General features: G+C 44.1%; 1 protein-coding gene and 1 long non-coding RNA gene across 4 annotated transcripts; both read left to right on the top strand.

Annotated features, from left to right (window-relative positions):
• Nucleotides 1-14,257: 14,257 nt before the first annotated feature.
• LOC125525951 lies at nt 14,258-18,189 on the top strand. Of its 3 annotated transcripts, XR_007291480.1 has the most exons (4): nt 14,295-15,316; nt 16,564-16,731; nt 17,562-17,689; nt 17,882-18,189. It is a non-coding gene; the product is annotated as an uncharacterized LOC125525951 (long non-coding RNA). The 3 variants fall into 3 exon arrangements; XR_007291481.1 differs by lacking the exons at nt 17,562-17,689; nt 17,882-18,189 and having other exon boundaries at nt 14,303-15,038; nt 15,116-15,316; nt 16,564-16,955; XR_007291479.1 differs by lacking the exons at nt 17,562-17,689; nt 17,882-18,189 and having other exon boundaries at nt 14,258-15,316; nt 16,564-16,955.
• Nucleotides 18,190-22,671: 4,482 nt separating this feature from the next.
• On the top strand, nt 22,672-24,734 carry LOC125525948 (BTB/POZ and MATH domain-containing protein 1-like). Its single transcript, XM_048690948.1, has 2 exons — nt 22,672-22,950; nt 23,059-24,734. The coding sequence occupies exon 2, from the start codon at nt 23,379-23,381 to the stop codon at nt 24,429-24,431; it is 1,053 nt and encodes a 350-aa protein (XP_048546905.1). The 5' UTR covers nt 22,672-22,950; nt 23,059-23,378; the 3' UTR covers nt 24,432-24,734.
• Nucleotides 24,735-25,028: the final 294 nt, after the last annotated feature.

Raw genomic sequence — 25,028 nt, 5'->3', positions numbered from 1 at the left:
AGAACTGTGTAGTGTGCTTGAGACCAAGAATATCCGTCCCTGCATATTATCAAGTCTCTTCCAAGAGTGCCTTTTCCAGTCAGTCTCCCCTCATACCGCGATTTAGGGAGACCTATCTTCTTAAGGCCAGGAATGAAGTCAACACAAAACCCGATAACATCCTCTGTTTGATGGCCCATGGAGATGCTTCCTTCTGGCCTAGCGCGGTTACGGACATATTTCTTTAGGACTCCCATGAACCTCTCAAAGGGGAACATATTGTGTAGAAATACGGGCCCCAGGATGACAATCTCGTCGACTAGATGAACTAGGACGTGCGTCATGATATTGAAGAAGGATGGTGGGAACACCAGCTCGAAACTGACAAGACATTGCGCCACATCACTCCTTAGCCTTGGTATGATTTCTGGATCGATCACCTTCTGAGAGATTGCATTGAGGAATGCACATAGCTTCACAATGGCTAATCGGACGTTTTCCGGTAGAAGCCCCCTCAATGCAACTGGAAGCAGTTGCGTCATAATCACGTGGCAGTCATGGGACTTTAGGTTCTGAAACTGTTTCTCTGGCATATTTATTATTCCCTTTATATTCGACGAGAAGGCAGTCATGACCTTCATACTGAGCAGGCATTCAAAGAAGATTTCTTTCTCTTCTTTCGTAAGAGCGTAGCTGGCAGGACCTTTATACTGCTTCGGAGGCATGCCGTCTTTTTCGTGCAAACGTTGCAGGTCCTCCCGTGCCTCAGGTGTATCTTTTGTCTTCCCATACACGCCCAAGAAGCCTAGCAGGTTCACGCAAAGGTTCTTCGTCACGTGCATCACGTCGATTGAAGAGCGGACCTCTAGGTCATTCCAGTAGGGTAGGTCCCAAAATATAGATTTCTTCTTCCACATGGGTGCATGTTCCTCAGCGTCATTCGGAACAGCTAGTCCACCGGGACCCTTTCCAAAGATTACGTAGTGTAAATCATTGACCATAGCAAGTACGTGATCACCGGTACGCATGACGGGCTTCTTCCGGTGATCTGCCTCGCCTTTGAAATGCTTGCCTTTCTTTCGACATTGATGGTTGCTCGGAAGAAATCGACGATGGCCCAGGTACACATTCTTCCTGCATTTGTCCAGGTATATACTTTCAATGTCATCTAAACAGTGCGTGCATGCATGGTATCCTTTGTTTGTCTGTCCTGAAAGGTTACTGAGAGCGGGCCAATCGTTGATGGTCACGAACAACAACGCCTTAAGGTTAAATTCCTCCTATCTGTGCTCATCCCATGTACGTACACCATTTCCATTCCACAGCTGTAAAATTTCTTCAACTAATGGCCTTAGGTACACATCAATGTCGTTGCCGGGTTGCTTAGGGCCTTGGATGAGAACTGGCATCATAATGAACTTCCGCTTCATGCACATCCAAGGAGGAAGGTTATACATACATAGAGTCACGGGCCAGGTGCTGTGATTGCTGCTCTGCTTCCCGAAAGGATTAATGCCATCCGTGCTTAAAGCAAACCATACATTCCTTGGGTCCTTTGCAAACTCATCCCAATACTTTCTCTCGATTTTTCTCCACTGCGACCCGTCAGCGGGTGCTCTCAACTTCCCATCTTTCTTTCGGTTCTCACTGTGCCATCGCATCAACTTGGCATGCTCTTCGTTTCTGAACAGACGTTTCAACCGTGGTATTATAGGAGCATACCACATCACCTTCGCAGGAACCCTCTTCCTAGGGGGCTCGCCATCAACATCACCAGGGTCATCTCGTCTGATCTTATACCGCAATGCACCGCATACCGGGCATGCGTTCAGATCCTTGTATGCACCGCGGTAGAGGATGCAGTCATTAGGGCATGCATGTATCTTCTCCACCTCCAATCCTAGAGGGCATACGACCTTCTTTGCTGCGTATGTACTGTCGGACAATTCGTTATCCTTTGGAAACTTCTTCTTCAATAGTTTCAGTAGCTTCTCAAATCCTTTGTCGGCCACAGCATTCTCTGCCTTCCACTGCAGCAATTCCAGTACGGTACCGAGCTTTGTGTTGCCATCTTCGCTATTGGGGTATAACCCTTTTTTGTGATCCTCTAACATGCGATCGAACTTCAGCTTCTCCTTTTGACTTTTGCATTGCGTCCTTGCATCGACAATGACCCGGCGGAGATCATCATCATCGGGCACATCGTCTGGTTCCTCTTGATCTTCAGCAGCTTCACCCGTTGCAGCATCATTGGGCACATCGTCTGGTTCCTCTTGATCTTCACCAGCTCCCCCCGTTGCAGCATCACCGTATTCAGGGGGCACATAGTTGTCATCGTACTCTTCTTCTTCGCCGTCTTCCATCATAACCCCTATTTCTCCGTGCCTCGTCCAAACATTATAGTGTGGCATGAAACCCTTGTAAAGCAGGTGGGAGTGAAGGATTTTCCGGTTAGAGTAAGACCTCGTATTCCCACATTCAGTGCATGGACAACACATAAAACCATTCTGCTTTTTTGCCTCAGCCGCATCGAGAAACTCATGCACGCCCTTAATGTACTCGCAGGTGTGTCTGTCACCGTACATACATTGCCGGTTCATCTGCGTACATTATATATAATTAAGTGTCCAAATTAATAGAAGTTCATCTTCACATTAAAACCAAAGTGCATAAATAGTTCTCATCTAACAACATATAGCTCTCCAGAGCATCTAATTAATTAAACCATACATTGAAACTATGTAAAACATTTCAATGCGAAAACAAATGCGATCATAATCGCAAGCAAGGTAACAATTGATCCAACGGCATAATGATACCAAGCCTCGGTATGAATGGCATATTTTCTAATTTTTCTAATCTTCAAGCGCATTGCATCCATCTTGATCTTGTGATCATCGACGACATCCGCAACATGCAACTCCAATATCATCTTCTCCTCCTCAATTTTTTTTATTTTTTCCTTCAACAAATTGTTTTCTTCTTCAACTAAATTTAACCTCTCGACAATAGGGTCGGTTGGCATTTCCGATTCACATACATCCTACATAAATAAAATCTATGTCACGTTGGTCGGCATAATTTTCATAAACAATAAATGAACCAATAGTTATAAAGATAATATATATACCACATCCGAATCATAGACAGGACGAGGGCCGATGGGGGCAGATACCAAAACCAACGCAGTATATAAGATGCAATAATAAAAGTAAGAAAATAATACAAGTATCTATGTAAACATACAAGTAAGAATATTTTTCCTTTCAGAAAGAAGATAAGAACAAGAGGCTCACCACGGTGGTGCCGGCGATGAGCTCGCCGCGGGTGATCGACGGCGGTGAAGACGGGGACGGGGCGTGACGGACCGCTAAATCTAGACAAATATTATGAAAAATGGAGCTTGGAGGTCGAGCTTGGAGAGGAGAAAGCTTAAGTAGTGTGGCTGGGGCATTCCATCGAACACCTTGTGTGCATAGGAGGTGAGCTAGAGCACCACCAAGCCCTCTCCCCCTCCGCCAGAGAAAAACAAAGCACTGGGGTGCTCTGCTCACGAGCGAGGGGTATATATAGGCACCTCATTGGTCCCGGTTGATGACATAAACCGGGACTAAAGGGGAGACTTTGGTCCCGGTTCAAGCCACCAACCGGGACCAATGGTGGTGGGCCATGAGCGAGGCCCATTGGTCCCGGTTCATCCCACCAACCGGGACCAAAAGGTCCAGATGAACCGGGACCAATGGCCCACGTGGCCCGGCCGGCCCCCTGGGCTCACGAACCGGGACCAATGCCCCCATTGGTCCCGGTTCTGGACTGAACCGGGACTAATGGGCTGACCCGGCCTGGACCAAAACCCTGTTTTCTACTAGTGCCTGCGCGTGCTTACCTATGCTGGCATGCGCTCCAAAGTACTATACCACACTAGACAAACTTGAGAATAAAAATATATATGTTCGGCACTGTTTATGTTCTCCCGTACAAGTTGATTACATAGCAAACATATTGTTTCTTGTGTTTATCCTCTGATTTTGCCAAAACAAAAGGCTAAATTTTGTCAGAAAAATATGCGTTCATGTGTTGTCAGAACAAAAGACATGAATTTTGTCTAACTGAAACTTATCGTCTGAGGTGACACGAAAATCAGTAATAAATTATCAAGACATCAAGAAAATCACTTTACACCAAGTAAAGTGAAGAACAAAATTTTCTGCAAAAAGAAAAAAAAGGGAAAGAACAAGTTAGATAAATATTCAGTGAGAGAGCACTATACATATTCATATTTTCTTGTATTGTGATTCATGGTTGTAATAGGATACATAAAGTTTTGATTTTCTCTGGAAGACTATTGCTGCCTTTTCTCTTTGCTGCGGTGTAAAGAAATTTGTCTAATTGAATCATTCAGAAAACAATCCAGCTCGATATAATATTTGCCACGAGTACCCAGCCCTGCAACGCTGGATGACCCGAATTCTCCTTCATCGCCACTTCCCGATCCCGACCACGGACTGTGTTACGAATCAGACATCGACCGGTACAGTCCGGATACCCCGGAGCAAGACTGGGACTCCTTCGACTTTGATTACGCCGACGACGCAAATTTCGAAGCTTTTGTTTGTCTGCGGGGCTGCGACGAGTTCGCAATCAGCGCGCTGGAGCACTACAACAAGGAGCAGATCATCAAGGACGGGATCAAGTACGACATGCATAGTCTCCATGGACGAAGACGAAGGAGTTGGTGGGATTCAGTACTGCGTGCATGAAAGTGCTGATCCTCAGCGCTGCTATTATTGTGGAGAAGAAGTGAAGCACCCCGTGGATGGATCGCTGTTCGAGGCTGGCCATATTGCAAGTGGTTGATAGTAGTTATACCGAAGCAATTGGAGCAACCCGGTGATGTGCTTACAAATTCACCAACTTACGAAAGGAAAGTTCTATCGCTACTCCCATCACAATGTAGTTTGTGGCATTTATTTAGGGTTATTGTTGGAAAAGAAGTTTTTGTTTGTGTTCATGACAAGGGTCTACTTTTGGAGATTGAACTTCCCATCATGTCCAATTTTTATCTCTCTGATACTTCAAATCATTTCAAATAAGCGTTAATCATAATGTCAGAGGCGCATACGAGGGCACTCACAAGTCGCAATTCATTGTATCTTAGGCCATATTGTACTCATTAAATCTATGCTTAGATTAATCTAAATGGATTTTCACAAAAAAGTATCATATTGTTGGAAAAGAACTATGGTAACTCTGTTTTCTCAAAAAAAGAAGGATGTCAGATCATATTTTTGCTTAGTTGCATGGACGCAGGCGGGCTGGAAATTACTCTAAATACATGATGTTCAGTTCATCACCATCACAAAAATACATGAGCTTTTAGACGAGTCAAGTTACTATCCTGATGTTCAGCTCATCATCATCACAATAATAGCATAAGTTACTATCCTGAATATCTTCTTTTGAAACAAGTATCCTGAATATCTTTGGCTTCCAAGCATTCCGGACTAGTCAAGGCTCGCCCACATGGATCTCACCATGAAGACGTCAACCCGCACAAGGCATCAAAAGGAATGTAAGCGTCAAATGCTCAAACATAGAGGACGCGGAGGAATTGATCCCGGGCACCAGTGATCCCGGATGAACAGTAAAATCCGAAAAAATAGTAAAAAAATTCAAAAAAATCTGAAATTTGTTGTCAAGAAACTTTGATGTTTTTTCTACATGCGTGCCAATTTTCGTGATGAAATGACATTTGTGGAGGTCTCAGCAAAAAAAACAAAATCATGCTCCAAAAAAACTGTTTTTGGAAGCATTTTGGAGCATCGATTTTGTTTTTTTTGCCGAGACCTGCATGAATGTCATTTTGTCATGAAAATTTGCATGCATGTGAAAAATATATCAATGTTTGTTGCCAAAAAAATTCAGATTTTTTTGAACTTTTTAAATATTTTTTCGTCCGTACTGTAGCAAAGGGTGCCTGTGAGCTCGAGCTCACAATAGCACTTTCCAAACATAGAGGTAATTCCGCCATCCACTATTGTGAGCTCCCTTCAGTCTACACAGAATCTGCTAACCTTGCATATACAGAAATTGGCCTATATAACAATGAATCAGGATGCCATGGAAATCATACGAAGCACACACACAAATGGATTCCAGTTGTTGGCAATTGGCCTCTATAACATGCAGAGTGTTAGATCGGATTTTCTGAATTTTATTTCCAATTTCAACGGCAAGGTGTTCATAAGGACTCCGAGTATACTCAGAGTGAAACACACAACACTTGTGTGGCAGCAGCTAGATGAGACAATATCACTCTGCCAGCTCACAATCATGTCAGTGTCACCTTATCAATGCTTTCCAGCAACGAGCACAAATCCACAGTAGACCATTTAGCACAAAATTACATCAAAGGAAGTGGAAATGTAAGCAAATTGATGCCCAGAGCATATAGAAATGTACACTGGCAGGTTTTAAATTTTATTGAAAGACACGCATATGGTAGTACTAGACTTCAAACAGATACAATACCATGGATCATCAAACCTTGGCCCCGCGACGCCAAGATATGCTTCAAGTTTTTCTCCCACGCGCGAACTTGAGAAGGTCAATCACCATCAGTGCGCAGCTTCTGTTGACATGATTGGACTTCCGGGACCTTGGATATAAATCGATTTCCCACTCGTACCCATCGACTTTCCATCAGGATTTAAAGCAATGGTCGCTGCTGATTTCCATGGTCAAGCTATAGCCCTTGAACTTGAGCAGATGCACTGAGCGCACAACATCGGTCAGGTTTGTGCAGGCCTTTTCCATGGCGAAGGCCTGAGAGTGGTCACAGTTGAAGCTTCTTTTTGTGGAACAGTACAATTTAGCACTTCTCTTCCAATATCAATGTAAAAAAAGAATCATGACAGCTCTCAATAAAAGAAGAAGGTGGTGACACACAAAACAATGAATCTGTAACATTTTGTCAGAAAATACGTTTCTAGTTTGCAAGAATTAAAAAGAATGAGGAGCTAAAAAGATTGAAAGAATACAAAACTTTGCACAGGACAAAAGAAAGCAAAACTTTGCACAAAAGTGAAAATTTTCATATAATACTCTGTCATCTACATGTGTGATATTTTGATTTGGAAGAAAGAAAAATATTCGTCTGAGCTGGGAGCATGTGCTCTGGAGCTCATATTCGGCGGCGAGGGAGAGGGACGGCCCCGCCGCAAAGAGTCAAAGAGGGAGAGGAGGTGGTGGAGGCCGACGCGGCGAAAGAGAGGGAGGCTGCCGACAATGAGAGATTGCACAAGACTGGCGCCGAGGAATGACGTTGACGGCGGGAGACCGGGAAATTGATTTACTCAAGCGGGCCCCATTGTTTTTTTTGCGGGCAAATCCGAGAGCTTTATTCAACAAAAGTGTTCCCCGGGCGGTCAGCCAAGAGGCTGGTTACCAAGAAACTAGGAGTCTCCTCGAGTCAACATTCGGTCACATTCAGAGTGCATGCACGTTTCGCACAGAGATGTGTCGGTAAGTTTGCTGGCCTATTTACATGTTGAATCTCAAAAACTGAAAAATCAAAAACTAGCTCTCCTATTTCATCTAGGTCTGTTTACATGTTGAATCTCAAAAACTGAAAAATCAAAAACTAGCTCTTCTATTTTGTCTAGGATAGGAGCCACAATTGAACGTGAATTGTGGCAAATATACCAGAGTTCCACCAACTCCTGGCAATCAGCCTCCATTATCACATGCGATAGGCCTCAAAGTTTTGCAAAAAGTGCTCCTTCTCGCATTGATAAGGCTTCCATGGTCAGTGGATCTGAAATATCGCCAAACGGTTTGCACCACGCTCCCAGTAGCGCGGACGTGGAGTGGGCTATGCCAGCCGCACCACCTCGACCCTCCGCGACGTTGAGTGCTCCATCCGTCGTTATCTTGATCATACCTGGTTCAGGCGGCCGCCAGCCATGGCATGGTAGAACACTAGGTACATTCCAAGGTAACTCCAATAGCGCAAGGGCCTCCCTGGTCGACCTAATAGCGGCTGTTGGGTCCCTCCCCTCTTCCCCATGCTTGATTCGGTTGCGAGAATGCCAGATCGTCCACATGATGGTGATTATTTTTGCTCGATCTTCATCCCTGAACCGATCTCCGCATAGTATATTTCTGGCCCACGAACGTGGGTGCAGTCGAGGAAGCCGCAAACCAAACCAAGCGCAAGCTTCATTCCAGAAGCGTCGTGCATGGGAGCATTGAATGAGAGCATGCATGAGATCCTCCTCCTTTCCCAGAAATACTTTACAAGTCTCTAAGAATGAAATATGGCGATACTTAAGAGTGCATTCATCCGGTAGGATCCCTCGCAGTACCCTCCACCACAACACTCGTACCTTTGGGATCACTTTGAGTTTCCACAAGGCAGTCCACATCTGTTTATCATCTCTTGAAGGACCGGTAGCCGTCCCTTCCTCTAGAGCATTGCGCTCGTTCTGAGTCACTAGAGCACGGTACGCCGATTTAACAGTGTAGTTGCCTGATCTTTCAAAGGCCCAAACATACAAATCCTCACCTCCCCCTCCCGATTGGGATATTTAGGATGGCATCAGCATTAAGGGCGATGAAGGTTGTTCATATCAGTTCCTGCCACCACGACCAGTTCTCGGGATCAATGAGATCCGAGACTGTCTGAACATTAGTGTTCGGTGGCTTCAGGAAAGGTGTCATAGAGATGGTCCCGGGAATCCACTTATCAGTCCACACATCAATGGAATTCCCGTCTCCCACTCTTTTGATAAGACCCGCTTGCAAAACTCTCCTGCCAGCAATGATAGCGCGCCAAGTAGCTGACGCCGATTCGGGAATAGAAGTATGCAAAAAAATCTGTGTCAGGATAGTAGCGGCCCTTCATTACCCTTGCGCATAGAGAATTAGGGTTAGTCATAAAGCGCCAACCATGCTTTCTGAGTAGCGCAAGATTAAACTGATGGGGGTCTCGGAATCCCATACCACCTTTGCACTTTGGTGTTGCCAAATTCTTCCAGGATACCAAATGCAACGCATTTTTGTCAATAGAGGTGCTCCAGAAATATTTGGGAATTGGTGAAGTGAAACTCTTGCACACCTTCTTTGTCAATAAGAATGTACTCATAGAGTACGTGGGAATTGCCTGGACCACTGATTTCAACAATGTTTCGCGCCCTGCACATGCAAGTAATTTTTCAGACCATCCTTGTATCTTCCTGCGAGCTCTCTCCCCGATGTGATCGAATGTTCCGCTAGTGATGCGGCCGACCGCCGTGGGCAGCCCCAGGTAGCGCTCGCTGAAGGCCTCAACATCAATGGTGAGGACCGCTTTTAGCTGCTGCTTAAGCTGGGCCGGTGTGTTGGAGCTGAAATAAATGGAGCTCTTGGCACGGTCAACACGTTGACCCGATGATTCACCGTAAATTCTCAGAATGTCATTCAATCTCTTTGCACTCTGGGTGTTTGCACTAATGAAGATCAGGCTATCATCAGCGAACAACAAGTGTGTAACCCAAGGTGATCTGTAGCTTACTCTTATGCCTCTATCAATGCACTACAAGAAATATGTCAACTTATGACCTTCTGTCAGTGACCCTCGAAGAATTGGTCATAGATTTATGACCATTTTAGACCAATTGGTCAAAAGCTGTTCAGGGGCTCCAAACCCTAAACCATTGCGACCATTTTGGTCAGAAAGGTCATAATTTCCTTACACGAAATGGTCACAAAGCAAACAGTGATAGTCCGCTGCCTTATTTCTAGTTGTTAATGACCAATATAGATGGTCATAGCCTTGTAGATTGTGGTGGGTTGTGATGACTAGGCGCCATCTCATCAGTTTTGCCTATGTGTCATGTCTATGTGGCAGTTTTTGCCCTAGGTTGTGAAGCCACCTATATTTCTATCATTCCCAAAATTCCCAAAAAAATCTCATAAATTCTTTGGGGCATATATTCATCAAATATGTAAAAATCCTTCCTTGCCTAGTTCAAAACTAATTCAACAATATTCATTTTCCTATTATGTTCACAACAACACTTTATGAAGGATGTGCTATTTATATATTCTTGATTGCCCTCAGAATTTTTGGGCACTCTTTCCTGTCCAAATCATTACCGCATGACAAAATTCAGCTCCATTTGCCTAGCAAATCTTCCTTGGCAAATTTCCAAAGTTTTTGTCCACCTAGAAGCATTGTGAAGGAAGTACCTTTTTTATATCTCTAAATGACATGAAATTTATACAGTTCCTTCATATGCCCAAATTATGACCCTCCTCCAAATTTCAGCTTAGTCAAATCATCTATGTGAGCCCAGGTTCAATTTATATTTTATGGCCAAATTGGCATGTTGCGAAGCAAGTGTTATATAGACCCCTCCTATTACCCTCAAACTTTTCGGGCACTCTTCCATACCCAAATCATTCCCACATGATAATATTCAGTTCAATTTTCCTAGTAAATCTTTCTCAGGAAATTTCCAAAGTTTCTACCTCGAGAGAAGCTTTGTGAAGTACTAGCTAGGCTTACCCAAATGATCTGAAAATTTACCAGCGCATGACCATACCTATGTAACTTACCTACACCAATTTTTTAGCTCATTTCATTCATCCAATCTCTCTCACTAGTTTTCCCAAGTTTTTGTCCATAGAAGAGCATTGTGAAGGAAGTACTACTTTGGCATGTCAAAATTATATCAATTTTCTACAATGCTTTCCTATGCCCAAATAACCATCCTCCACCAAATTTCAGCTCAATCCATTCATTATTTCGAGCCCAACTTCAACATTCACATTTTTGTCCAGTGTGGTACTTTGCAAAGCAAGTACCACCTAGGATCCTCCTTTTGAGCTGAAAATTTGTGAATACATTCTCCTTAGTAGATGATCATCCTCGGCCAAAACTCACGCCCATTGGCCATGTGCATTTCCCGTACCGCTAATCAAACACTTGGCTGCTTATTCATGTTTGAAGCATCGATCGGTCTCCTCGTGAGAATCTTATGTTGTGATTTTCTTCCTAGCACCTACCTGGGGAGTGCCCAACCCACTAGACATGCCTAGGCCGCCCAGAACACATGGAAACGCCACGGCCACGCGGTGACCACGCGGCGGGCATGCGAGTTTACGCGCTCTAGAGTTGGGGGCCTCAGCCACGGCCCAAACCTCGACGTATCGCCACCAAACCATGTATTTATGATTAAATAGGTACTTATGTAACTAGAAATTATTTTTGGAAAAAATAAATAGCAAACTATGAGGTAGCTGCAGTTCAAATTTGACCCGCTTCCTACTGAATCGGCGGGAATTTGTCTTTTTCACCAGAGGTGGATCAAAAATTTTGACACCCAACCATTTTGTCAATTGTGCATTAAATATGGCCTAGTATTTTATAAAATTGATTAGGTCCAATTTTGCAACAAATATATGGTAGGTCCTTCACAAAAAAAACTCATTTCAGGCACTCGGAAAATGGAAAATGGTTTTTTCGTCCAAAAAAAAATGAAAACTTCCTTAGGCAACATTGTTTGCCATTTCAATATGCACCCTTGTGCACAATATGAGATTATTTGAACAAACTATGCCATGAATGTGGCCATAAGATTGATCATTTGGCTTGAAAGCCATGAATCTTCACATTGATAGCTCATTTCTGAGAACACTTTTTTAAAATAATTACTGTATTACAATTTTATTATTTTTCCTGGAAACTTGTTCACATATAATGACACAAATGCGAAGGTTTTCCAATTTTTTGATTTTTTTAATTTTTTATGCCCGTTTCAAAATGCGGTCAAAACGGCGGGCTTGACCGTTCCTAGCTAGTGGTTGAATATTGGAATTTTTTGGTGTTTCTCTGATTAAATAGATACTTATGTACCTAGAAATGATTTTTGGAAAAAATAAATAGCAAACTATGAGGCAGCTGCAGTTCAAATTTGACCCGCTTCCAGCTGAATCGGCGGGAATTTGTCTTTTTCACCAGAGGTGGATCAAAACTTTTGACACCCAACCATTTTTTCAATTGTGCATTAAATATGTCCTAGTATTTTATAAAAATGATTTGGTACAATTTTGCAACAAATATATGGTAGGTCCTTCACAAAAAAACCTCATTTCAGGCACTCGAAAAATGGAAAATGAATTTTCCGTGCAAAGAAAATGAAAACTCCCTTGGCAACATTGTTTGGAATTCCAAGATGCACCCTTGTGCATAATATGAGATCATTTGAACAAACTATGCCATGAATGTGGCCATAAGATTGATCGTTTGGGTTGAAATAGATGAATCTTCACACATGATAGCTCATTTCTGAGAACATTTTTTAAAATAATTACCATATTACAAGTTTATTATTTTTCTTGGAAACTTGGTCACATATAATGACACAATGCGAAGGTTGTCCAATTTTTTGATTTTTTTGAATTTTTTATGCCCGTTTCAAAATGCGGTCAAAACGGCGGGCTTGACCGTTCCTAACTAGTGGTTGAATCTTGGAATTTTTTTGGTGTTTCTCTGATTAAATAGATACTTATGTACCTAGAAATGATTTTTGGAAAAAATAAAGAGCAAACTATGAGGCAGCTATAGTTCAAATTTGACCCGTTTCCAACTAAATCGACGGCAATTTGTCTTTTTCACCAGAGGTGGATCAAAACTTTTTTCACCCAACCATTTGGTCAATTGTGCATTATATATGTCCTAATATTTTATAAAATTGATTTGGTCCATTTTTGCAATAATTATTTGGTAGGTCCTTCACAAAAAACCTCCTTTTGGGCACTCAAAAAATGGAAAATGAATTTTCCGTGCAAAGAAAATGAAAACTTTCTTAGGCAACATTGTTTGGAATTCCAAGATGCACCCTTGTGCACAATATGCGATCATTTGAACAAACTATGCCATGAATGTGGCCATAAGATTGATCATTTGCCTTGAAAGCCATGAATCTTCACGCATGATAGCTCATTTCTAAGAACACTTTTTTAAAAGAATTGCCGTATTACAAGTTTATTATTTTTCCTGGGAACTTGGCCATATCTAATGACACAATGCGAAGGTTTCCCAATTTTTTGATTTTTTTGAACTTTTTATGCCCGTTTCAAAATGCGGTCAAAAGGGCGGGAATGACCGTTCCTAGCTAGTGGTTGAATCTTGAATTTTTTTGGTGTTTCTATGATTAAATAGATACTTATGTACCTGGAAATGATTTTTGGAAAAAATAAAGAGCAAACTATGAGGCAGCTGTAGTTCAAATTTGACCCGCTTCCTCCTGAATCGGCAGGAATTTGTCTTTTTCACGAGAGGTGGATCAAAACTTTTTACACCCAACCATTTGGTCAATTGTGCATTAAATATGACCTAGTATTTTATAAAAATGATTTGGTCCAATTTTGCAACAATTATTTGGGAGGTCCTTCACAAAAAACCTCCTTTCGGGCACTCGAAAAATGGAAAATGGTTTTTTCGTCCAAAGAAAATGAAAACTTCCTTAGGCAACATTGTTTGTCATTCCAGTATGCACCCTTGTGAGCAATATGAGATCATTTGAACAAACTATGCCATGAATGTGGCCATAAGATTGATCATTTGGCTTGAAAGCCATCGATCTCCACACGTGATAGCTCGTTTCTGAGAACACTTTTTAAAATTAATTGCCGTATTACAAATTTGTTATTTTTCCTGGGAACTTGGCCACATATGATGACACAATGCGAAGGTTTCCAAATTTTTTGATTTTTTTTGAATTTTTTATGCCTGTTTCAAAATGCGGTCAAAACGAATGACCGTTCCTAGCTAGTGGTTGAATCTTGGAATATTTTTGGTGTTTCTCTGATTAAATCTTGGAAAACTTTTGGCCTTTCTCTAATTAAATAGATACTTATGTACCCAAAAATAAATTTTGGAAAATTTAAAGAGTAAACTATGTGGCACGTATAGTTCAAATTTGACTCAGTTCCTATTGAATCGACGAAAATTTGTCTTTCTATAAGAGCTGGACCGAAACCTTTTGGCACACAACCATTTGGTTAATTCCACATAAAATGTGGTCTAATATTTTTGAAAAATGGGGTTGTGCCTTTTTGCAACAAGTATCTAGTAGTTTATTCACAAAAGACCCAACTTTACACTTGAGAAATGAAGAAGGAAAACAAAATTGCATGTGCTTTATTCTTATTGGTAGAACTAGCTGTGACACAGATCGATGACATGGTGCCCATCCATCCATCCATTCGATCCACATCCATCCATCCACATCCATCCGTTCGATCCCACATCCATCCACACCCTGCTCGCCCACGTCGCTGCCCACCCAACCGACAGCCTCGTCTCCTCCTCCCTCGTCCCCATCTCAGATCCCCTCCACCGACGGAGCCCTCGATCTCAGATCCCATCGACTACCACAGCCCACCTCGCGTCGCCCCCGTCTCCGCCACCCCCCCCCCCCCCCCCCCGGCCGCCCCCTACCCGCTCCGCTCCGTTCCGCTTCGGGATCCATCCACCCACCCAGGCCGTCGTCGTCCTAGGGTTCCACCGCCCGCACCTCGCCCCCTGCCTCTCCACCCAAACGGCCACGCCCTACCTCTCCTTCCTCGCAGCTACTTCGTCTCCAACGACGGCAGAGGCGGCCTCAACCGGATCTACGTCCTAGCCCTGGCCAGCCGCAACCGTTCGCCGCCGCGGATCCCGTGAGCCCCGTCCTCTTCTACTCCGTTTCGCGACTCGGAGCTGCGGCTGGATGGAGCTATAGCTGGCGCCTACGGCAACGACCACGACGACGGGGGAGCACATCAGCACAATGGCGCCTACGGCAACGACCACGATGACGGGGGAGCAGCAGCAGCACCCGAGGAAGGCGCCTGGTCCGGGTGGAAGTTCCCGCGCTCGCGCTCCTCCGCCGCCGCCGCCGTGTGCGTGGGCGGAGGGGGATGTATCCGGGGCCCTCAAATCTCTGGCGGCAGAGCTCGTGCTGTTTCGGAGGTCGTTGGTGAAAAATGGATGATGCTGGCATGGTGTTCCTTCTCGATGCTATTTACAGGTTAGTGCCCTCAGATCTGCAAATTAATTTGACCATTTGTTTTCCATGCTAACTTCCGGGGCTTGGTCGCCGGCAAGGCCATCCTTTTCCAGGTTCCCACTGCGAGAGGAGTTAGCTGACAACCATGAGCACCTAGATCCGGTTCGTATGGTCTTGCTGGCGAACAGCAGAGCCAGAGTTGGCACTGATATGGCACAAGCTGGAGTGCGCCGTTGCCCGGGTACATCCCCGACGAGGTCGGGCAGAGTCTATCCACAGGCCCCTGGGTGGACAAAAAGGTATGAAGCCAAATCGTGTCGTTGTTAGACTGTATCTTCTGCATTGTTAGTGCACGTTCACCTGCACTGCACATATTCAGACATGATTGAGATTAATTTGGAGGTCATTAACAAAAGTGAATGTACGAACTATCAAACTGAACCTGTTGTAGCCCATCATGGCTACACTTCCTGATTGTTCCTGAATACCCAAGTGCATCACTATGTATGATGAGTTTGAAACGACTATGGGGCATTGCTGTTAGATAAGTACAATTTGAGAAACGGTCATGGGGCATTGCATAAAGTAGTTGACATATGTGCAGTCGCCATATATGACCGGTGCTTTTTGCATAAAGCAGTAGTCTGTGCTGTGCATCCATGCAAGCTCAATCAGATAAGCCGCTGAAGGCGCTGATTTTCTTTATCTTCACTTATATGTGCAAAACTATAGCGCGTAGCAGGGATGTTCTCGTGTGGATGGATGCCCGTCGCTTCTCCTCCTGCGTGCGTCCACTAGTTATCGGTGGTCGCTTAAGTGCTAGACGCCCGTGGTTTCCGTTGTGGTCGACGCCGATCTAAGTTTTTTGTGTTCTTCCAGAGAGAAGTTTGCGTGCTCTTATCTTGTACTTTTGGCTGCTTGGCTCGGCTATTCGGCCACTGGATTCGCTAGAAACTTTGCTTGCTCGCTTGCTTACTTTGCTGCCTGTCTGTAACCTGGTCGATTTTGTTTTCTGCTACCATTCTTAGTGTTGTGAAAATGGAGAAGCATGTCTAACTGCTTCACATGCTTAATCTAATTTAATGTGTAAAATGGCAGGCAAATGCTGCTGCAAAGATATCAGTGGTATATGCGCATGCATTTGGCAATATGATTTCTTATCTGGGTTTGAACATTAACCATACAGATTATGGTACTATTAATTTGGTGCACTTGAATGAGTGCTTCGTGTTGATATTTTGTTAAATGAGCATTAACCCCTACAGGATGCATTAACTATTTTAAAGTGGAATGTGGCATACATAATCTGGCAAAGTAAAACTGACCTGTAGTGTGACTAGCTGTCTAAGTGCACTTACACTTAATTAGGCCGTAACATGGATACTATGTGTAATTTACTGATGCGAATGCTACTGTCTTTTTTTCGTATCTATGAAATGTGAATGTGATATCTGCATTCTGTGTATCAAGTTTAATGGATGTCAAGTCACGTGTGTTGCTCATTGTATATGCTTTTGTATTTATGGAATTCTTTGTGGTGCACTAGATGAAGTCAAGGGAACACCTGATGAGACTTCGGCTATTGCAACAACAGAATGCCCACTTGCAGAGAAGGGATCCAAATCAACCGGCTCTTAATGGTGCTATGAACTTTGATGTATCAGTCAACATGGCAGCCCTACAGCAGTAGTTTCAGTCAAGAAACCAGCAAGTTGTAATGCATACTGTCTTCTGTAACTCATTTCTATTCACAGTTTCTCTGCACCTTTTTGCTGTTTCCTAATAATCCTAATATTCTACTCATATTGGCTGCTGTTTAAGGTCAAATTGTTGTACTATTAAGTGTTAGTTGATGGTTGATTAACTCCTAGTAGCAACCAAACAATTTGGAATTTGAACCGCAATGCGATTTGAATTCTTCAATCTTGATTTTTTCAATTGATGATTGCCATCTTGCACCATACTATAAAATGATGGACCAGCAACTAGCTGATTGTTAATCCATTCTTGCTAGATGTGTTGTTGTTTTTCTTGTTGTAAGATAAGATGGTACCATCACATATCATCCTATGTTGCTGTACTAGTTCCTGAAGTGGAACAGGGGAATGAGATATGTGTTGTGACTTGTGACTGCTTACTACTAGATGTATACGTGCAGCTAGCTAGCAACTTAGCAGTACTAGTAAAAATATACATGAGGGAATAATATACATGACTAATTCCCTCCCTATCCCTTGTGATTAATTCTAGGTCCATCTCTGTCTGGAAAAATATGCACCATATCTCATTCGTAGTGTGATGTTTCCAGCAGGTCCCTGTTTTCATTTGCTAGTGAATATCTCATTTTTTCTAGCTCTGTCAACATATGAGATTCTAGGTCTATACAAATGCCATCTCGTTTACATTTAGAATTGTCTGATGTTGGGGATATACTTGAAACCTGGCTGTCATTTTTAGTAAAAATTACATCATCAAAGTTGTTTTATGCATGCTGTTGGTAACTGTATACTCTCTCCTAATAATTTTATTACTTGTTGTATGCAGGCTGATTGGAGCCAATTTTTTTACTCTAAAAGCCTATCTTTTGATACCACTGTCTAAGAACAATCAAATCATCATTTCACCATCTTCGGCCGCCCAAGGATATTTCAAACTACTTTTGCTGATATCAGGTACTGCTGCTATCATCAAACTGCTGTCGCTCCTACCATGTCAAACTGCTCTTGCTGCTATCCTAATGAGCAGAAAGTACTTGCCGTTGTTGCTGCTCCTCCTTCAAATCAAATTGTTGTTGCTGCTTCTCATTCAAATTGCTACTTCTATGTCAAACTTACTATGAGTGTGCTTCTGAATTGGATGCGCAGGAGAAGGACCATGACCAGACAAGAAAAAATATGCGACTGCCTGGGGCTGGGGCTGGTGCACCTTGGGCTGGGGCTGGTGCTGGATCAGCAACGCTTGGGGATGTGCACAGTAGTTTTAGTTGATGTTGCCACCATGTTTTGGTGCCTGTGTATTTGTTTCCGATTATATGTACACTTGATGGATCGTGCAGATGTGTATGTGCTGTTGTGAGTTTCATTGAGTGATTTCTGGATTTGATCATTTAATTTTGAGAATTATTGATTGTTTGCTGTTGAAATGTGTAAAATTGAAATCTGTGATTGAAAAAGATTGAATGTTCTATTGGATCAAATAATATTTGGGCTCTAAAAAGGCTATGGCCCAAACAATAGTGGACTGGAATATTGTGCATTTATGAAAAGCAAAAACAAAAGGCTAAATGAAACGGAATGCAAAATGGCCTAAGCCCAGAAAATAAAAAGGCTGAATTGTAGGGCTTGGCCCATGAATCTGACCAAAAATTGATAGAAAAAACACAAATAGGTTGAATTATTGGGCTCGGCCCATGTAAAACACCTAATCGGATCGGGCTGAATCTTGTGCCACATCAGATTGCCACGCTGGATGCCTACGTGGCCTGGGGAGGTTGCTAGTGACCAAAACGCCACAGTAGACGTATTTTGGTCGTAAAAGTTTACGACCATTCCAGAAGAAAGGTCGCTAATGTCAGTTTATGACGGCCATCTTTTCACCTTATGTTTTTGGTCACAAAAAGGTCACAAATGGAAATTTGTGACCATTCAGTGACCAATAGTGGTGGTCACAAGTTGACATATTTCTTGTAGTGATGTGCCCTACATTGTAGTACTTCAGCAAAGAAGAGAAGCCCTCCGCGCATAGCAGGAAAAGGAATGGTGACGCTGCGTCACCTTGTCTCAGTCCACGCGAGGGTGTAAAGAAGGGCAACCGTTCACCATTTACTCGAACCGAGAAGCATACCGAAGATACGCATTTCATGATCAGCCGAACGAAGACAATGTTGAAGCCCAACTTTGTCATAATAGCCTCAAGAAAGTGCCACTCGACTCGATCGTAAGCTTTCATCATGTCTAGTTTAATTGCACAAGCATAGTTTTTTCCTTTCTTCCGCCCTCTCATTGTGTGCACACTTTCATATGCAGCTAAGACATTATCAGTTATAAGCTGTTCAGGAACAAACGCGCTTTGCTCTTCACTGATGATTTCATCCATGTATGCCCTCATTCGGTTTGTCACACACTTTGAAGCAATCTTGTAAAGAACCAAATAGAATGCAATAGGTCTGTATTGTTAAATAGACTGAGGATGTCGTACCTTAGGGATCAATGTGATAGAGGTGTCGTTCAAACCTGCTGGTAGTTCTCCTCCGTTAAGAAAATCCAACACTGCCGCGGTTACAGCCTCACCTAATAATCTCCAGTGACGCTGATAGAACCCCGCAGTAAAACCGTCTACCCCCGGTGCTTTGGAGGGAGCCATTTGAAACAAAGCTGTCCCGACTTCCGCTGCAGTATAGGGTTTTGTAAGCTCCACATTCATGTCATTCGTGACCTTTACTGGAACATGATTGAGCAGCTCTGCTGAATCCATAAAACCCTGGGATTCATACAAATTTTGATAGAACGTCTGAACCTCGTTCTTATCTTCATCTTCATTTGCGCAAACCGAGCCATCCGCTCGACATAAACCTTGTATCCTGTTGATGCGTTTCCTTTGCGCCGCATGAGCTTGAAAGTAAGCGGTGTTGCGATCGCCTTCTCTCAGCCAGGGGACACGTGACCGCTGCCATAGCCAGATCTCCTCCTAATGGAGGGACTCGCGCAGCTGACGGACCACTGTTTTTCTTCCTCCATTGGCCCTCGACCCACAGAGCGACACCTTAAATTGTCGAGTCTTTTCTGCAGTTGTCTGACTCGGCGAGTTAAGCAGCCAAACTCGTGAGTCCCCCAAGGTTCAAGCGTCGCCTTCAGATGATTCAGTGAGTTCGCTATACCTTGGAGACCCGGTCCTCTATTTGCCTCCTGCCACGCAGTACCAACAATGCGATCATAATCCACATGTGATGACCACACATTCTCGTATCTGAATTGTCTCTTTGTTCGTGACATGTTCATAAGCTTTTCCCTTATTTCCCAAACAAAATTACCTAATGTACGACTAAATCTTCTCCGACTTCTGTACGACAGACAATGAATGATAGGAGCATCTACGCCGGAACCCGTATCCGCCTCGAACATCCGGGCAGCCTGCCAGATCAATGTCCGAACAAAAGGCTGCCACCCAACCGAAGCTAGTCCAAACGTCTGGTCTGACTGGCACTCCCCATACCTTGTCCATATCTGGGGCGCATACGGGGATGCTGTGAGGCGTCCGGACGCTTCCATTTTGTTAGTTCCGACAAGGCGAACCTGTCCCATCTATCGTCCATTTTCGACCGCACACCTCTCGCATCTATCAGTTCGACCGTACTCCTCTCGCATCTATCAGTTTGATTGCACTCCTCTCGCATCTATCGCCCATTTTCCCACCTACGTGTAGCCGCCCATCTCCTTCCTTGCTTGCTGCCGATGTCTTTGCCAACAACCCTGTCCGCCACGATCGGCATGGATGATGTGGCGGCAGAATTGTTCGGGCACCCAACCGTGGCTGTCAGTGGAAGGCGCGTCGCCGGAAGCAACACGAGTGTGAAGCAGAGAGAAAGGTAGCTACGGAGAGGACCAGTGCGGACATGGACGTTGATCTCGTCAATTCATCTGTTGCATGTACTATCCGATGAAACTTGTAGGACGATAGTTTAATTGTGATGCATATTGTAGGATCAAAGAATGTGTGGCATTATAAAAGATGGTAAACAGACTTTGCAATTTGACATGGGGGATACCAATTTCCCATTGTTTGAAGTTGGGCAAACATCACAGACTAAAAAAAAGAAGATACTGAAGCCAAGTGGTCCGGCGTTCACACGGTTTGAAGATGGTTTGTAGCTTGAAAGTTTGTTGAACACTATCATGGGGATCTGGTATGTGGAAATGAGCAAAAGGGCATCAAATATTGGGAAAAAAATTCAAAAATTTGATCTTGAGCAAAAACACTATATGGTACCACACCCAATCGTAGCGACCATGACGCGTGCTCTCTCCAACATAGATGGTCCACCATCCAAGAGAACGTAAGGGCATCTCCAAGGCTGACCCGCAAAAGTCTCTGGTATATGTCTATATTTGTTTCTGGACATGGTCCGCGGACATGATACGGGAGGGAGCCATCCAATGCTTTACAAAGTATCAGGCTGGGGAGGAGAAAAAATAGGTAGGAGCATGCATGTGGTGGGCTATTTATAGTGTGGTGTCCCATTTGGATGAGAGAGAGGAGTGGGGAACCATGCATGTGAAGAGAAAGAAAAGAGAGGAGGACCATGCGGAGGTTTTGGTTGGTCAAGTGTATCACTGGACTTCGGTATATCTCCCCCATATTTGTCTCCACTTTGCTGAAAAACGGACGTCTGGTGAAGGACCGCGTTGGATTGCAAAAGTGAACAAGTGTCTGGTTGGACATGTACCGAAGTTTTATGTGTTTACCTTGGATATGCTCTAAGCAAGTTTCTTGGTTCTCTAAACCAACTCGTTAGCCGGGATCAAAGCGGCGTCGGAGTACAATCTCATGCAACTTCAGGGGCGGCTTTGTGTCTTCAAGTCAAAGCCGTTTGGTTTTTTTTTCTTGTTGGATGAAATTACAGGGGACACCAAAATGGCAAACCATCCTTGAGGACATCGAAAGTGGTACCAAGAAGATGAAGAAAAACAATAGGTACAACTCCAACCAATTAATTGGATTGGATGACAAAGTAGAAAATCATAATGTCATAGGCCTATACGAGGGCACTCACAAGTCACAATTCATTGTATCTCCAGCCATATCATAATCATTAAACCTATGCTTAGATTAATCTAAATGAATTTTCACCAAAAAAAATCTAATTGATTGCATTTTGCAATTGTATCTAAAAAGAGCACGAATTTAATGTGTTTTCTTAGAGAGAAAAATTGACCTTTCTTGGGTTCGGCAGTAAAAGCCGCCTGTATCTGGATTAAACTACAGTAATTCTGTTTTCTCAATAAATAGGAAGCCGGATCATATTTTTGCTTAGTTGCATGAAGACAGCCGGGCTGGAAACTACTTAAATAAATACATAATGTTCAGTCCATCACGATCACAAAATTACTATCCTGAAGATCTTTGGCTTTGCAAGCATTCTGGACTAACATGTTTGATGGGATTCTAACAATTTTATTTTCAATTTTAATGACAAGTTGTTCATAAGAACTTCCAGCCCGTCTGTCCTGAAGATTTTCGGATCGCCCATATAAATCTCACCACGAAGACATCAACGTGCACAAACCATCCACAGTTGCCAGCTCTCTTCAAACGAACCGTAGCATACCCCTTACTTATTTGTTAAATATTTTTATTTAAGCATCATAGTCCCTCCGTTCCTAAATATAACTCTTTCGAGGGATTTCACTATGGACTATATACGGAGCAAAATGAGTGAATGTACACTCTAAAATTCATCCATATACATCTGTACATAGTTCATAGTGGAATCTTTACAAAGGCTTAACGGAGGAGTAGATCGGATGATAGTAGTTTTAGGTTGTTAAATGTCTTTTTTTGAACCCTTGTCAAATGCGTCTTGCTTTCCGTACTTTCACTGGATTTTTTTTACGATATCCGTATTTTTCACTTTGAAGGAGACCGGCTTTAGCGCAACCTTTTTTTTTTCGACTCTCACCTAATCCCACCCCACTTGCACGGTCGCCGCCGGGAGTCTTCTTTCTCCTCGTCGCCCCCGGGATTCACCATCGCTCCCTCTCCTTGCCGCGCGGCCGACCTCCACCTCCCCGCCGCCGCTCCCTACTAGACAAGGCAGGTGCGGCTTGCCTGGCCCCCAAATCCGGCCGCAACCTGTCCGGATTGATCCTCTCAAGCGGACGGACGCCGGGAGATCAGCCGCTGTCCTGGTGGTCTCCTCCGCCGGTACGATTCGCAGGTGAGTCGTCCTTTGCCTCCTCGATTACCCGGCCTTGTCCGCGCCGATGCTCTCAGGCTAACCCTGTAAAATCATCACCTGTACTAATTCAAGATCGTCCACGCGCAGAAACTTCAGAATCCAAGCTAGTCTCGGCCCAAATCTGTCCAGATTGACCCTGCTGACGCCGGAAGACCAACCAATCGACCTCACCCTAGCCGCGGCCCTCGTCGCCTCCTGTGCCGGCGAAGCTCGCAAGCAAAGCCGCGACCAGCAGCACGTCCACGGCGGGGCACGGGGAGTCTGACTGTCTGAGTCGTCAGGTGCCTCCTCCATTAGGCGTCAGCCTAGCCCCTGTATCAGCCGTGCTAATTCAGTGCATCCGACTTCAGAAACGTTCCATCTTCAAGGCTCAAGCAAAGAACAAGCTTCAGCTGCGGCCACTCTCCATGGAAAATGCCTGCACGAACCTCAACCAAGTCGTACGCTCGGTGCGGCTGCTCAAGATCGACGGGTTTAGCTTGACCCTGAGCCTGAGCTCTGAATATCGCTTCACATCCAGATGGAATGTCGATGGGTATGATTTGGAAGTTGGTATCTATCCTGCAGCCAACCCCTTTAATCCAGATGGCAACAAGTTTGTGTCTGTGAGACTAATGTTTCTCAGTAAAGCCCGCACAGAGTGTGGTGTGCCAGTGAGCCTAGCCTGTCAGCTGGTAGATCGCAGTGGGGAGCTTGAACCATTTAAAGAGGACAGTGTGTCGGAGACCTTCTTTGCACCCCACTACTTCAAAGAACTCTTATTGGTGAATAGGAAGTCCATACCATCTGCTTATCTCCGGGATGATTCTCTGACCCTGCGATGCGCCATCACAATGCTCAAGGAATTACCAGTACAAACCATCCCAGCTGAAGAGGTGATCGCTGTACCATCCACCAATTTGCACCAGCACCTCGGCGAGCTCCTGGAGAGCGAGACGGGAGCCGATGTCACCTTTCTCGTGTGCGATGAGTCGTTTGCTGCACACAAGGACATACTTGCCGCAAGGTCTCCGGTTTTCAAGGCCCAGTTCTTTGGAGACATGAAGGAGAAGTGCTCGCAACGTGTGGAGGTGAAGGACATGGAGGTGGCTGCATTCAGGGCCATGCTGCACTTCATCTACACCGACACGGTGCCCGAGCTTGATCAACCGCTCGAGTTGGTGGCGACGCTCGCTCAGCATCTGCTTGCGGCTGCTGACTGGTACGGTCTCGATAGGCTCAAGCTGATTTGTGAAATGAAGCTCTCTGGTGGCATCACCGTCGACACCGCAGCGACCACTCTTGCTTTGGCGGAGCAGCACAATTGCTCCAAGCTCAAGGCCAAATGTGTCGAGTTCATCGTCAGCACTCCTGCAGTTCTTGATGATGTGTTGGCGACGGAGGGGTATAGGCACCTGGAGGCAAGCTGCCCTTCGGTCCTGACTGAGCTTCTCAAGTCTGTCCATGGGAGTAAGTGCTGAAGTGTAGCCATATTGCCAGACTTCCAGGATCTGACAATGCGTGTAGTCTCTGTTTGTGCTTGTGAGAAATGATTAATGCATACTAGAAACTTGTGTTTTTTAGGGAATTACTAGAAACTTGTGTTTGTATTTACCTAATATGGAAAACTTATGTCCTGTTATTAGCAACGTAATGCTTTCATCCGCCTACAGTAGTTGTAATTTAGTGACTTTCAATGTTGTACACAAGGTTTTACACAGTCCAGGGTTCGTGTATATGCTCGTTAGTCTTTTGAACTGAGTGTGCAACTGTGCATATAGATACATGATTTGATCAGCTGCAGCCACACCAATCCTGGTGTTGGGAAAACTTTTGTAGACCTTCTCACAACAAAATTAGGGACAATACTAGGACAATGCTCACTTGGGAGTTCTGATTGTGTCAGTTACAAAATTAAGATGATCTCTGTTTTGTAGGCCAAGAGTCAACTTCTGGACCAACCTATTGTTGTCTGATTTGTATAACTGTATGCTTTCCAAGGCACCCTGCAGTATCCTTGAGAATATTTGTGCAGGTAACAGAGTTAGGAGATTTGAATATTCGACGATTTAGTTTTT

Source organism: Triticum urartu, chromosome 7, assembly GCF_003073215.2.
Source record: "Triticum urartu cultivar G1812 chromosome 7, Tu2.1, whole genome shotgun sequence".
Classification (NCBI taxonomy): Eukaryota; Viridiplantae; Streptophyta; class Magnoliopsida; order Poales; family Poaceae; genus Triticum; species Triticum urartu.
The sequence above is the reverse complement of the archived record's forward strand: the minus strand, read 5'-3'. Positions and strand labels throughout refer to the sequence as shown.

Bases quoted from the DNA above. Each gene is read 5' to 3' on its own strand.
- LOC125525948 (XM_048690948.1), top strand. From the start codon at position 23,379: ATGGAAAATGCCTGCACGAACCTCAACCAAGTCGTACGCTCGGTGCGG.